Here is a 14,749-nt window from a genome sequence, read left to right on the forward strand (position 1 = left end):
TTTAATAGCTGTCTCTCAGGCCCTGAGCTTTGTGAGTAACAGTCGCTACTGAACCACGAGAATAGCCTTGATTGCATTGGCACCTCATACCCTGCATACCTGAGTGTAACAGTCCAAGCACAGGACTAGTTAACTGTTCCCTTCCTAGGCTGGAGACAATGCTGAAGCGGATTATTGAGTTTGAGTTGCGATCAAGAATGGGGGCTCCGGGTCTTCAGCCTGTTTGTCCTACACTGTGGTCCCAATTTTACAATAGTACGGTTGACCATGCTAAATTGCCCCTTTGTGTCCCAAGATGTGTAGGTTAGGTGGATTGGCCATGATAAATTGGTCCTTAGTGTCCAAAGATGTGCCAGTTAGGTAGATTGGCCATGCTAAATTGGTCCTTCGTATCCAGAGATGTGGAGGTTAGGTGGATTGGCCATGCTAAATTTCCCCTTAAACAAAGATGTGTAGGTTCGAGGGATTACCGGGGTAAATACGTGGGCTTCTGGGATAGGGCCTGGGTGGGATCCTCTGTCGGAGAGTCGATGCAGACTTGATGGGGCGAATGGCCTCCTTCTGCACTGTAGGGATTTATTCTATTCAAAGCAAATCAGAGGAAGATACAAAAGACTGGAATTGGAGGAGAGCAGAGCTTTGGGGCGATTCTTGCTGTGTTTTAGTAGTTTTGATATCTGGTCTTGGGCAGGGTGAGAGCCTGTGTAACAGCGTCTGTTGACCCTTTAGGTATTTTATTTGGCGGCTTGGTGTTGCCTCTTTTCAACCTTTCACCTGTACCTGGGCCAGTATGTGAAGAGCTTCTTCTGGGCATTCTGTCTGATAGTCAGCCTCGCTGCCGTGCTGCTCACCACAGTTCTGCTGCTCATCTTACACAGACACAATCAGAAGGTATGTAGGAGACCAGAGTACCTGTCACTTTGCGAGTCCCTGGAAAACCAGTGCTGCTTTTGACTTTACCTGTGTGAGTTTCCATGGTTTGACATCTGCAAATGCAATATTATTTCTGTTTAACTTTCTCTCGAGTGTTGTGTGCAGTACACACAGATTAAACATCGAGTAATGATGAGTCGGGTGCGGAGTTGTTCTGCATTCCTTTCGGAGCTGTGGAATGTCATTGCTCGGGGTTGGAATAAGTTGCCCATTTGAACACCGTATTCCCAGGTCAGGGTTAAAGCATGATTGAAAGTATGGCCTTAGCATCAGGATGGTTTTTCCCTGCGGCTGCTGCTGCTGCTGCGCGTGGTTTATGAACACCTGATGAGGTAGAGGGCTGTTGTAGGCTGCAAAGAGACATTGATATGATGCAGAGCTGGGCCAAAAAATGGCAGGTAGAGTTTAACCCTGAGAAGTGCAAGGTGATTCATTTTGGTAGGACAAATTTGAATGCGGATTACAGGGTCAACGGCAGGGTTCTGAGGAATGTGGAGGAACAGAGAGATCTTGGGGTTCATATCCACAGATCTCTGAAGGTTGCCACTCAAGTGGATAGAGCCGTGAAGAAGGCCTATAGTGTGTTAACGTTTATTAACAGGGGTTTTGAGTTTAAGAACCGTGGGGTTATGCTGCAACTGTACAGGACCTTGGTGAGACCACATTTGGAATATTGCGTACAGTTCTGGTCACCTCACTATAAGAAGGATGCGGAAGCATTGGAAAGAGTGCAAAAGAGATTTACCAGGATGCTACCTGGTTTGGAGGGTAGGTCTTATGAGGAAAGGTTGAGGGAGCTGGGGCTTTTCTCTTTAGAGTGGAGGAGGATGAGAGGCGACTTAATAAAGGTTTATAAGATGATGAGGGGGATAGACAGAGTGGACGTTCAGAGACTATTTCCTCGGGTGGATGTAGCTGTTACTAGGGGGCATAACTATAAGGTTCATGGTGGGAGATATAGGAGGGATGTCCGAGGTAGGTTCTTTACTCAGAGTGGTTGGGGTGTGGAATGGACTGCCTGCTGTGATAGTGGAGTCGGACACTTTAGGAACTTTCAAGTGGTTATTGGATAGGCACATGGAGCACACCAGAATGATAGGGAGTGGGATAGCTTGATCTTGGTTTCAGATAAAGCTCGGCACAACATCATGGGCCGAAGGGCCTGTTCTGTGCTGTACTGTTCTATGTAATGATTTTGTGATTTTGTTTCACGTTACTACTCAAAGGAAATCAGCCAACCATGTGCTTCAACCACAGCCTCACTTTGCAGTTTGACATTCCTCTGTCTCCCTCACTAGCTGTGTCTGCTGAGTGAGAGAAATCAAAACACTGCAGGAGAAAACCAACCCTGACTCCATTTCATCAGAACATTAGGAACCAGGGTCCAGTAAAAGATGGAAGCTTTATTTTCCCTTCCCCATGAAGTAGACTCTTTATTTAATCCAGAATGTGCACTCACCAGCTAGCACCTAATGCATGAGGGCTAAACGACTGATCGGGTGCAGAATAGAGACAACACGGTGGCACAGTGGTTAGCACTGCTGCTTCACAGCGCCAGGGACCCGGGTCCAATTCTGGCCTCGGGTCACTGTCTGTGTGGAGTTTGCACATTCTCCCCGTGTCTGCGTGGGTTTCCTTCAGGTGCTCCGGTTTCCTCCCACACTCCAAAGATGTGCAGATTAGATTGATTTGCCAGGCTAAATTAACCCTAGTGTCAGGGGCATTGGCAAGGTAAAATATGAGGGGTTACTGGGATAGGGCCTGGGTGGGATTGTGGTCAGTGCAGACTCGATGGGTCGAATGGCCTACTTCTGCACTGTAGGGATTCTATGAATGAGTAAATGTAACAACACTGGGAATCTACTGGTATTAACTCATCTGGCACCTCATTTTACATTGCCCCTTAGTGCCCCAAGATGTGTAGGATAGGGGTAAATGCGTGGGGTTACGGAGATAGCGCAGGGGAGAGAGCCCAGGTAAGATACTCTGTCAGAGAGTCAGTGCTGACCTGATGGGCCGAATGTCCTCTTTCTGCACTGTCGGGGTTCTAGTTCATTTATTTATTCATTAGTGTCACAAGTAGTCTGACATTAACACTGCAATGAAGTTGCTGTGAAAATCCCCTAGCTGCCGCACTCCAGCGACTGTTCACCTAACCAGCACGTCTTTTGGACTCTGGGAGGAAACCGGAGCATCCGGAGGAAACCTACGCAGACACAGGGAGAACGTGCAGACTCCGCACGGGCAGTAACCCAAGCTGGGAATCGAACCCGGGCCTCTGATCAGTCCCATGAATCTACTTTGCCTGTCCTTCTAAGTCAGTGGGTCCCAAAGGGTGCGGCGCGCCACACTGGTTCCGCCAGAGAGGATGGCAAGTGTGACGGGAAGATTCAAGGACAATCAAAGAAACATTTAAACATGGTTTAAAGAAACATTGTTTTATACTTTCCGGATGTCCCATGATCATATTATAAAGTAGTTGTGTTCTATGTTATGAATCCAGCACTGCTAGGAGTTGTCTTTTTTTTGTTTTTGAATGTATTTCTTATCAATAAAAAATTGGGTGTGGCGCGAGCAAATTTTTATTCTGAAAGTGCGGCCCAGTGGAAAAAGTTTGGGAACCACTGTTGTAAGTAAAAGGTTGTTTGTTTGATAAGTGTTGGTGGGTTGCTGCAGTGCATCTTGTAAAGTGGTGCACTAAGGCAGATTTTTATCCGTTTCCTTAGCTAATAATTCCCGGAACAGGTCGCTGTCCAAAACTAGAGGGCGTAGGTTTAAGGTGAGAGGGGAAAGATTTGAAAGGGACCTAAGGGGCAACCTTTTCACACAGGGTGGTGCGTATGTGGATTGAGCTGCCAGAGGAGGTGGTAGAGGCAGGTACAATAGCAACATTTAAAAGACATTTGGACAGGTACATGGATTGGAAAGGTTTAGAGGGACATGGGCCAAACGCAGGCAAATGGGACTAGTTCAATTTAGGAAACCTGGTTGGCATGGACGAGATGGGCTGAAGGGCCTGTTTCCGTGCTGTATGGCTCTATGAATATAGTCTGTCATCAGAGGCTTTATAGCATGAAGGACACCATTTCCCATCAAGTGTATCTGAAGGAGTCTCTCCTGTTCTCACCGCCAGCCATCGGCCTGTTTGGAAGGATTTGCTGGTTGACACTCGACCTGTTTGGCCGCGTTATGATCGCACCTTCCTCGGCCTGGGGTGGGACTCGAACCCGGAGCTTCTGGCTCAGAGGCAGAGACACTAACCCACTGCGCCACAAGACCATAGTAATTTCTAACCCCCTTTGATTATGGAACAGACTGCCAGAATATTATACTGAGTTGAACCTTTGCTTCCCACACTCAGGTAAACACAAGAAAAAATTCGCAGAAAGTTTAACTGAGGTTAAACGAGGATGCAAAATGTTCTCTTTTGAAAAGGTGACTCAATCTATTTTTTTTTCAGATTAATGTAAACACAGATATGCGTCTCATCTGGGCCAATGAGAACCTCGTGAAGCACAACATTTTAGTTGGAGTGTCGAACGTTACAAAACATTGCACAAGCGTGCTTCATGTATCCTTCCCAGAAATCCAGATGATTTGCAATGGCTTTGTTATTTAATCCCGGAATGGCTGCATGGAGAAAACCTGAGACACTTAACCACGGGACAGGGATTCCAGGGATAGGGGCTTCAGTTCTGTGGAAGGATGTGGGAAGCTGGGATTATTCTCAGTGCAGAGTACGTTATGGGGAGATTTGATAGGGGTGTTTAAAATCATATGGGGTTTTGAAAAGAGTATAATCAGAAAAAAGCCTTTCCAACGGGCAATTAGAGAAAGAACCTGCGGTGAGATGTGGAGACATTGAGGGAGATTCTCCCCAAAGAATTCTCAGTGTCAAATTCGCAGAAAACTGGAGTAATTCACGCTGGGTTTTTTTCAGTGGGAGTTGAGAGAAGAAGCTCCCACACTCTGCACTGCAGCAGAGGCCACCAGCGTGAATATCATTAGATTTCAGGGTAAATTACTGCGGCTGCTGGAATCTGAAACCAAAAGAAAAAACACTGGAAAATCTCAGTAAGTCTGGCAGCATCTGTAAGGAGAGAAAAGAGCTTTGGCAAAGGGTCATCTAGACTCGAAACGTCAGCTCTTTTCTCTCCTTACAGATGCTGCCGGACCTGCTGAGATTTTCCAGTGTTTTCTCTTTTGGTATTAGATTTCAGGGGGACCTATTCACACTGGAGAGGCTGACACCAGCAGGCCTCTGCAAATGCGCAGTGGCCACAAAGTGTCAGTCTCTTATTTGCTGGCCAGCCTGGGACCCCCACAGTGCTCCTCCCCACAACCCCTCCATGGCACGATCGCGGCCTCTCGTCCATTTGCGGGCCAGCCATAAACATCCTCCCCAGCCTCTGGCCCACCCTGATCTCCAGCCCCACCCAGCAGTGACAATCTCCACCCCCTCCCCCCCCCCGTAGGCAGACGCTGCTGGAAATCCAGGCCTGGGAGACACAAGCACAGCGCGAAGGCTCGTGGGAATTCCTGTAAATCGGCCGACGCGTCATTCTCCCGGCCCACTGCGTTTAAAAAAACTAGCACGGCAGGATGGGGGAATCGCCCCCATTTTATTTTCAACACATCAAACGATGAAGATGTGGAATGCGTTGCCTGAAAGGAAGCGAGAATTCTCAGAAAGGGAAGGTTATGAAAATTAGACTAAAGAGTGAGATCTTTAAATGAGTCAGTTATAGGCAAAAAGGGGCCAAATGTTGTATAATTCTCTGATTCCACAAGTGTCCCTGCCTCGGACGGAACGGAAGTCTGGCTTCCCATTTCAAGTGAATGCTGCAGGGCTGCGAGGAGTAGAGTTGGAAAGCTGGAGTGGGTAAATTAAACCAGCTGAACCACTTCCTTCCTCAGCTGATTTTCTATGTTGGTGAAAGAAACCCTTCAACTAACGGGCACAGGCGAAACAAGCAACAGATTTTATTCCTTGACACACAGCCAGCTCTGCTTCATGTATTTTGATGTTAAAGAGTGTGAGAGGAGACTCACTTCCCTGTTGGAAGAAAGACATCAGACATGCTCTGGACTTCAGGTAGTGACTGGGAGGCGCTCCTACCCTCCCCTCTTGCAAATAAAGGCAACTTAGAATCTACAGTGCAGGTCAAAACTTTATTTTGATTTGATTTATTATTGTCACATGTGTTAGTATACAGTGAAAAGTATTGTTTCTTGCACGCTATACAGACAAAGGATACCATTCATAAAGTACATAGGGGAGAAGGAAAGGAGAGAGTGCAGAATGTAGTGTCACAGTCATAGTGAGGGTGTAGAGAAAGATCAACTTAATATATGATAGATTAAATTGATCATTAAGTTCATCTTTCTCTACACCCCAGCTATGACTGTAACACTACATTCTGCACTCTCTCCTTTCCTTCTCTATGAACGGTATTGCTTTGTCTGTATAGTGCGCAGAGAAACAATACTTCTCACTGTATACTAATACATGTGACAATAAATCAAATCAAATCATTCAAAAGTCTGACAGCAGCAGGGAAGAAGCTGATCTTGAGTCGGTTGGTACGTGACCTCAGACTTTCGTATCTTTTTCCCGACGGAAGAAGGTGGAAGAGAGAATGTCCGGGGTGCATGGGGTACTTGATGATGCTGGCTGCTTTCTGAGGCAGCGGGAAATGTAGACAGAGTCAATGGATGGGAGGCTAGTTTGAGTGATGGACTGGGCTATGTTCACAACCCTTTGTAGTTTCTTGCGGTTTTGGTCAGAGCAGGAGCCATACCAAGCTGTGATATATCCGGGAAGGGTATATGGTGCCTTGGGAATGATAAAAGACTATGTATCTGCGTCCTGCTGTGCCTGTTTCAGGCTGTTGACTGATTTATTTTACACCTCTCAGTCCAGCCTTTTTGTGTTTATTTTCTGTCACTGCTTAATCAGCCCGGTTAGCTTCCTCAGTCTAGCATCTGAATCAGCATTTGTCGGGCTTGCCAGAGTATCTGTGTCAACATTTCATTTCAGCATACTTCTAACTCTTCACACAGTCCTTTTAAACAGTCTTTCTTTTTTCATTATTGGCACTTTTGAAACACAGCATTGAACGTGAAGGCAGAGAGTTTGGTGGCACGGCGGCACAGTGGTTAGCACTGCTGCCTCACAGCGCCAGGGACCCGGGTTCAATTCCAGCCTCAGGTCACTGTCTGTGTAGAGTTTGCACCTTCTTCCCATATGGGTTTCCTCCGGGTGCTCCGGTTTCCTCCCACAGTCCAAAGATGTGCAGGTTAGGTTGATTGGCCATGCTGAATTAACCCTTAGTGTCCCAAGAAGTGTAGGTTAGGGGGATTAGCAGGGTAAATAGCGGGATTGTTGTTGGTACAGGCTCGATGGGCCCAATGGTACTCTCCTGCATTGTAGCGAATCTATGATTGGAAGAGAGTGAAGAAAAAGAGTTTACTCAAGTACAAATGAACATGGAAAACCAGCGAACAATCTAATGGAGGATTTAATGGGTTAGATAAGAGAGTAACTATGACCTCTGGTGGGACAAGTCTGGAACAATGGGGCGGAATCGGAAAACCAGAGCCAGGGCATTCAAGGCTGAAGTCAGGAAGCTCTTTCTCACACTAAAGGATGGATAGATTTTTGTTTGCGCTGGATAGCAAGGGGAAATGGAGTTAAGTCATGTGATAGGGAATTGAGGCAGAGATCAACTGTGATCCAATTGAGTGGTGGGCATCCTGCAGCCTGTGGGACATGTAGTCCACCAAGGTTCTGAGTCATGAGCCATTTTGCTGACACGCAGGGTTACCCGATTCCGCTGGTTCCATCCGTGTTTTTTTCCCTCGTGGTTTGACTAAAATGACATGCGTGTAAAGGAAGGACACGAGGCAATGCACGCAATATTGACAGAGAGCCGTGCGCTTCCTCTGCATCCAATCAAAGCATAAATATTTATTTTACTTCTCCCGTTTGAACTGATGACAGTTCATAGAATCCCTACAGCGCAGAAGGAGGCCATTCAGCCCATTGAATCAGCACAGACTCTCCAACGGAGTATCCTACCCAGGCCCTATCCCTGTAACCCCACATATTTACCCTGCTAATCCCCCTAACCTACACATCTTGGGACACTATGAGGAATTTAGCACGGCCAATCCACCTGCACATTTTGGAGTGTGGGAGGAAACCGGAGCATCCGGAGGAAACCCACGCAGACACTGGGAGAACATGCAAACTCCACCCAAGGCCAGAATTGAACCCAGATCCCTGGCGCTGTGAGGCAACAGTGTTAATTAGTGTGCTGCCCCAAAATCATAGAATCCATACAGTGCAGCAGGAGGCCATTCGGCCCATCAAGTCTACACTGACTTTCCGACAGAGCATCCCACCCAGGCATATCCTCGTAACCCCACAGATTTATCCTATTAATCCCCCTAACCTACGCGTCTTTGTGACACTAAGGGGCAATTTAGCACGGCCAATCCACCTAATCTGCGCATCTTTGGAGTGTGGGAGGAAACTGGAGCACCCGGAGGAAACCCACGCAGACACAGGGGAGAAAGTGCAGACTCCACACAGACAGTGACGCGAGACCAGAATATGAACCCGGGTCCCTGGTGCTGTGAGGCAGCAGTGCTAACCACTATGCCACCGTGCTGCCTTCTGTTAATATATTATAGTCCTATTCGTGTATGAAAGATCAAACATTTTCTATAACATATGAAATATTTGGCATGTATTAAATGTAATCACTTTTACTCATGGGGTCGTGGTCTGTGAACATTTCCGATTTCAATCTTGCGGCCCACTGAGATGAAGGAGGGCCACTCACTAGCCTGGACTGCCTGATCTAATTGAACGGTGGAATATTTCTGAGAAGTTCAAGGCCTCACCTGTTCTGCATAGAGTAAGCAGATAAGGAGCATCTCATCCCTCATGTACTGTGTGTCCATTTAACTGTTGTACTTTTCCACCAACAGTCCCTTCTGAAACAGAAGCTGGGCCACCTCTACATCGTGATAGAAACTAACCAAGTCAGTCCTCTGAACGACTTCAACGCAGAGTCTGAAGAGACTCCACTATTAGCAGGGAATAACCGAGACATTCGCAGCAATGGCAATCAACAAACACAGCATGTCTTTAATACATTGACATGCCTCGTGCCAAAAGGCACAGCTCAGGTATTGAACTCACACTAACTCTCATAACCAGCGAGTGTTTGGATCTGCTGTACACTTTCACTTTGATGTGCCCCGCTGTACCTTCAGCTGTCCAGTCCAGAATTTGTTCTGTAAACCTCTCCACCTTTCTACTTCTCTCACCCTTTTAAATTTCTCCTAAAACCCATCACTTTGGTCAAACTTTTGTTTGGTGTTTATCCATATTGAAGATGTAATATAATTGTAAGTTACTGTTGTAAAGTTCCAATTCTCAAAGTGCTGCACAAAACTAGTGCTGATCCTCAGGGAGGCACAGGGTGATGGTGGAGGGCTGCTTTTGTAATTGGAAGCCTGTGACCAGCAGTGTGCCAAGGGATCGGTGCTGGGACTTGCTGTTTGTTACATACATTAACGGCCTGGATGCGAATGTAGACGGTATGAGAGGGATGCGATGGCCTCGTGGTATTATCGCTCTCCAGAAACTCAACCAATGTTCTGGGACCCTGGTTCGAATCCCACCATGGCAAATGGTGGAATTTGAATTTAATAAAAAGAAAAATCTGGAATTAAGAATCGACTTATGACCATGAAACCATTGTCGATTGTCGGAAAAACCCATCTGGTTCACTAATGTCCTTTAGGGAAGGAAATCTGCCATCCTTACCTGGTCTGGCCTGCATGTGACTCCAGAGCCACAGCAATGTGGTTGACTCTCAACTGCCCTCTGAAATAGCCTAGCTAGGGATGGGCAATAAATGCTGGCCAGCCAGCGACGCCCGTGTCCCACAAATAAATGCAAAAAAATTGGTACGTTTGCAGATGACACAAAAATGATTGAGAGTGGAGACTTCAAAATGATTGATAGTGAGGAGGATAGTCTGAGGCTACAGACTAATATTGATCAGCTGGTAAGTTGGGCAGAGCAATGGCAGATGGAATTTAATCTTGATTAGTCTGAGGTAATGCATTTTGGGAGGTCTAATAAGGATAGGACAATGAATGGTAGGTCCCGAGGGAGTATTGAGGAACAAAGGGACCATGGTGTACAAGTCCATAGATTCCTGAAAGTGGCAGCACAGGTAGACAGGCTAGTAAATAATGCATACAGAATACTTGCCTGAATTAGGATTCTAATTATGGCAAGCATTCTGTATGCATCTAATATAGGAGCAAGGAGGTCTTGATATAACTTTATAAAACATTGGTTCGACCGCAGATGGAATGTTGTGTGCAGTTCTGGTTGCAACACTGTCAGGATGTGATTGCACTGGAGAGGGTGCAGAGGAGATTCACCAGGGTGTTGCCTGGGATGGAAAGTTTCAGCTATAAGGAGAGACTGGATAGGCTGCCCAGAGCAGAGGAAGCTGAGGTGGGGAGATCTGATAGAGGTGTTTTGAGAGGAAAAGGTAGCGTAGATTGTAAGAATCTTTTCCCCACAGCAGATGAGTCGAAGACCAGAGGGCTTGGGTTTAAGGGTGAGGAGTAAAGAGTTAGAGGAGATCTGAGGAAAGATATTTTTTCCCCCAGAGGGTGGTGGAAATATGGAGTGCGCTGCCTGAGAGGGTGGCGGAGCAGGTACTCCCAAAACACTTAAGAAGCATCTGGACAAGCACTTACATTGTCAAGGTACAGTAGGCTATGGACCAAGTGTTGGAAAATGGGATTTGATAGCATTGACATGGTGGGCCGAAAGGTCTGTTTCTGTGCTGTATGCCCAGCGGTGTGCCTCAGGGATCAGTGCTGGGTCCGCTGTTAATTGTCATTTATATTAATGTTTTGGATGAGAATATAGGGGGCATGGTTAGTAAGCTTGCAGATGACACCAAGATTGGTGGCATAGTGGACAATGAAGAAAGTTATCTCGGATTGCAACGGGATCTTGATCAATTGGGCCAGTGGGCTGATGAATGGCAGATGGAGTTTAATTTAGACAAATGCGAGGTGATGCATTTTGGTAGATTGAACCAGGGCAGGACTTACTCAGTTAATGGTAGGGCTTTGGGGAGAGTTACAGAACAAAGAGATCGAGGGGTACATGTTCATAGCTCCTTGAAAGTGGAGTCATAGGTGGACAGAGTGGTGAAGAAGGCATTCAGTGTGCTTGGTTTCATTGGTCAGAACATTGAATACAGTAGTTGGGACGTCTTGTTGAAGTTGTACAAGACATTGGTAAGGCCACACTTGGAGTACTATGTACAGTTCTGGTCACCCTATTAGAGAAAGGATATTATTAAACTAGAAAGAGTGCAGAAAAGATTTACTAGGATGCTACCGGGACTTGATGGTTTGAGTTATAAGGAGAGGCTGAATAGACTGGGACTTTTTTCTTAGGAGCGTAGGAGGTTGAGGGGTGATCTTATAGAGGTCTATAAAATAATGAGGGGCTTAGATCAGCTAGATAGTCAATACCTTTTCCCAAAGGTAGGGGAGTCTAAAACTAGAGGGCATAGGTTTAAGGTGAGAGGGGAGAGATACAAAAGTGTCCAGAGGGGCAATTTTTCACACAGAGGGTGGTGAGTGTCTGGAACAAGCTGCCAGAGGTAGTAGTAGAGGCGGGTACAATTTTATCTTTTAAAAAGCATTTAGACAGTTACATGGGTAAGATGGGTATAGAGGGATATGGGCCAAATGCAGGCAATGGGATTAGCTTAGGGGTTTAAAAAAAAAAGGGCGGCATGGAGAAGTTGGGCCGAAAGGCCTGTTTCCATGCTGTAAATCTTTATGACTCTCTATGACTCGAGTAATTGGACCACCATCCTTCCTTGCACATCCTGGTTAGTCTCTCACATTCTACCCTCCAACATCTGACGTCACCCTTAACTCTGCGGCTCGTGTCACATGATGCTCCTTAAAACCTCCCTCTTTGACTGAATTTTGGATTAGCTGTCCCAATATCACTTTATATTGGTTAGGCTACAGATGAAACATTGTGTGCTGTTCTGGTCACCACAGTAACTGAAGGGTGTGATTCCACTGGAGAGGGTGCAGAGGAGATTCACCAGGATGCTGCCTGGGATGGAAAATTCCAGCTCTGAGGAGACTGGCTTTGTTATCATATTTTGTTTTTTTACGATACCTCTGTGATCCCTCCTTTACATGGGGAGGTGGTTGCGTATTGGTATTGTCTCTGGACTAGTAATCCAGAGACGCAGGGCAAGATCTGGGGACCCGGGTTCAAATCCCACCTTGGCAGATTTGAACTCAATTTTTTAAAAATCTGGAATTTAAAGTCGAAGGGTAGCCATGAAACCATTGTAGATTGTCGTAAAAATCCAACAGGCTCACTAATGTCCTTTTAGAGAAGGAAATCTGCCATCCTTATCTGGTCTGGCCTCCAGAGCCACAGCAATGGACCAATGTCTCTGAGAAACAGATTCCCTGATCATTATCATCATGCTGTTTGTGGGGAGCTTGCTGTGTGTAAATTGACTGTCACATTTGCGACAACTGTACCAAAAGTGCTGTGTTGGTTGTGAAACACCTTCTTGCGGCACGGTGGCACAGTGGTTGTTCGCACTGCTGTCTCACAGCGCCACGGTAGCGGGTTCAATTCTGACCTCGGGTCACTGTCTGTGTGGAGTTTGCACTTTCTCCTGGTGTCTGTGTGGGTTTCCTCCGGGCGCTCCGGTTTCCTCCCACACTCCAAAGATGTGCAGGTTGGTTGGGTTGGCCATGCTAAATTGCCCCCTAATGTCCCAAGATGTGCAGGTTATGTATAGATCAGGTGGGTCACTGTCTGTGTGGTGTTTGCACGTTCTCCCCGTATCTGCGTGGGTTTCCTCCGGGTGCTCCAGTTTCCTCCCACAGTCCAAAGATGTGCAGGTTTAGATTGATTGGCCATGTTAAATTGACCCTAGTGTCAGGGGGACTAGCAGGGTAAATATGTGGGGTTACGGGGATAGGTGGTGGGATCGTGGTCAGTACAGACCCGATCGGCCGAATGGCCTCCTTCTGTGATTCTATGATTCTATGTGGATTGACCATGGTAAATTGCTCCTTAGTGTCCAAAGATCATCATAGAAGAAATCATAGAAACCCTACAGTGCAGAAGGAGGCCATTCAGCCCATCGAGTCTGCACCGACCACAATCCCACTCAGGCCCTATCCCCTCGTAGGTTAGGTGTAGGTTAGGTGGATTGGCCAAGCTAAATTGCCCCTTAGTGTCCAATGATGTGCAGATTAGGTGGATTGGCCATGCTATATTGTCCCTTAGTGTCCAATGATGTGCAGGTTATGTATGGGTCAGGTGGATTGACCATGGTACATTGCCCCTTAGTGTTAGGTGGATTGGCCATGCTAAATTGCCCCTTAGTGTCAGAAGGATTAGCAGGTTAAATATATGGGGTTACAGGGACAGGGCCTGGGTGGGATTGTGGCCAGTGCAGGCTTGATGGGCTGAATAGCCTCCTAATGCACTGTATTCTGTCTGTGGTTATGAGAGTTGCTCACTGAGCCAAGGTTATGATCATTGATATTTTGCCTCGATCCATTTCGTTTTTGTGTGATTTGTTTTTTAACTACAAGTTCCATTATTTCCTTTTATCGCAGGAAATAGCTTATCAGTTGCTGGTCACCTACAGTGGACTGTACGTCAAACTACTGGCCACACAACAGCTTCCCCGCATCAGGTCTTCCATTCACGCAAGTGATGCACTGGTTCCCTGCCTTTGTCAGTACTTAGAGACTTCAATCCTGAAGCTGTCAAACCGTGAACTGAAGTAATCATCTTCAAATCCAAACGATGAAGCTTTCTGCAGTAATAATTACTTGAACACCAACTGATTTAAAGCAGTTTTGCGTTAACTTATAAGAGCTTTGAGAAAGTAATCTATTGAACAGCCGCCCGGTGTACAAAGGGCCAACGAGCTTTCTTTCTCATGCCAGCAATTAGCTTGTTCCAAAAAAAAGCGCAGATAAGACTTAGTCAGCAATTGCAATTTTACCTGTTACTCCAGAGCTGTTGATGCATCCGGGGGGAGGGGGGGGTAGAGTCGGGGGGGAATTGCTTCCCAATCCCAACCATCCTCTCCCTCTTCTCCCATGTCTGTGCCGTCACACGAGCTCCCCATACCTAAGATTCACGGGTGCCTTGCTTTGAGTTCTTTTGTTCACATCCCTTGATGATAATTGGGTGGAAAATTGCAGTCAAACCTGTGAGGCGTTTGACAGAATAAATGGGGATAACCGCCTCCAGAGGAAGGGCGGCTCGGTAACCAGAAGGCACAGCTTGAAGACAATCAGCAAGATCCAAAGGAGGTGAGAACTTGATTGTTTTACAGACGCAGCGAGCTGACACGATCCGGAAATCACAGCCAGAGAGGGCGCTCAAAGCAGAACCTTTGATAAAGGAATTGGTAAATATTTCAAGGGGTGGTGTGTGTGTTGGGGCGGGGGGGGGATTGAATTTCAGGGAGGGAACAAGGAGGGGTCGATCAAACTGATTAGAATCCATAAAATTCCTGCAGTGCAGAAAGAGGCCATTCAGCCCATCGAGCCTGCACTGACAACAATCCCACCCAGGCCCTATCCCCGTAACCCTAGGACCTGTGTGGGATTGTTATATTTACCGTAGCCAGTCCCCTTGAGGGGGAAATTTAGCACAGCCAATCCACCATCTTTCGGACTGTGGAAGGAAACC

At 46.7% G+C, this 14,749-nt stretch overlaps 1 protein-coding gene across 3 annotated transcripts in view; it reads left to right on the plus strand.

Annotated features, from left to right (window-relative positions):
- Positions 1–14,437, plus strand: part of tmem268 (transmembrane protein 268) — a 44,610-nt gene extending 30,173 nt beyond the window's left edge. For all 3 annotated transcript variants that reach the window (XM_078217278.1, XM_078217276.1, XM_078217279.1), the window contains 5 exons: positions 730–891; positions 4,394–4,504; positions 5,939–6,028; positions 8,932–9,132; positions 13,660–14,437. In XM_078217278.1, coding sequence (XP_078073404.1) covers positions 730–891; positions 4,394–4,504; positions 5,939–6,028; positions 8,932–9,132; positions 13,660–13,833 — 738 coding nt within the window. In that variant the 3' untranslated portion in view covers positions 13,834–14,437. The remainder of the gene's footprint in view (positions 1–729; positions 892–4,393; positions 4,505–5,938; positions 6,029–8,931; positions 9,133–13,659) is intronic.
- Positions 14,438–14,749: the final 312 nt, after the last annotated feature.

Source organism: Mustelus asterias, chromosome 8, assembly GCF_964213995.1.
Source record: "Mustelus asterias chromosome 8, sMusAst1.hap1.1, whole genome shotgun sequence".
In the NCBI taxonomy this organism is placed as follows: Eukaryota; Metazoa; Chordata; class Chondrichthyes; order Carcharhiniformes; family Triakidae; genus Mustelus; species Mustelus asterias.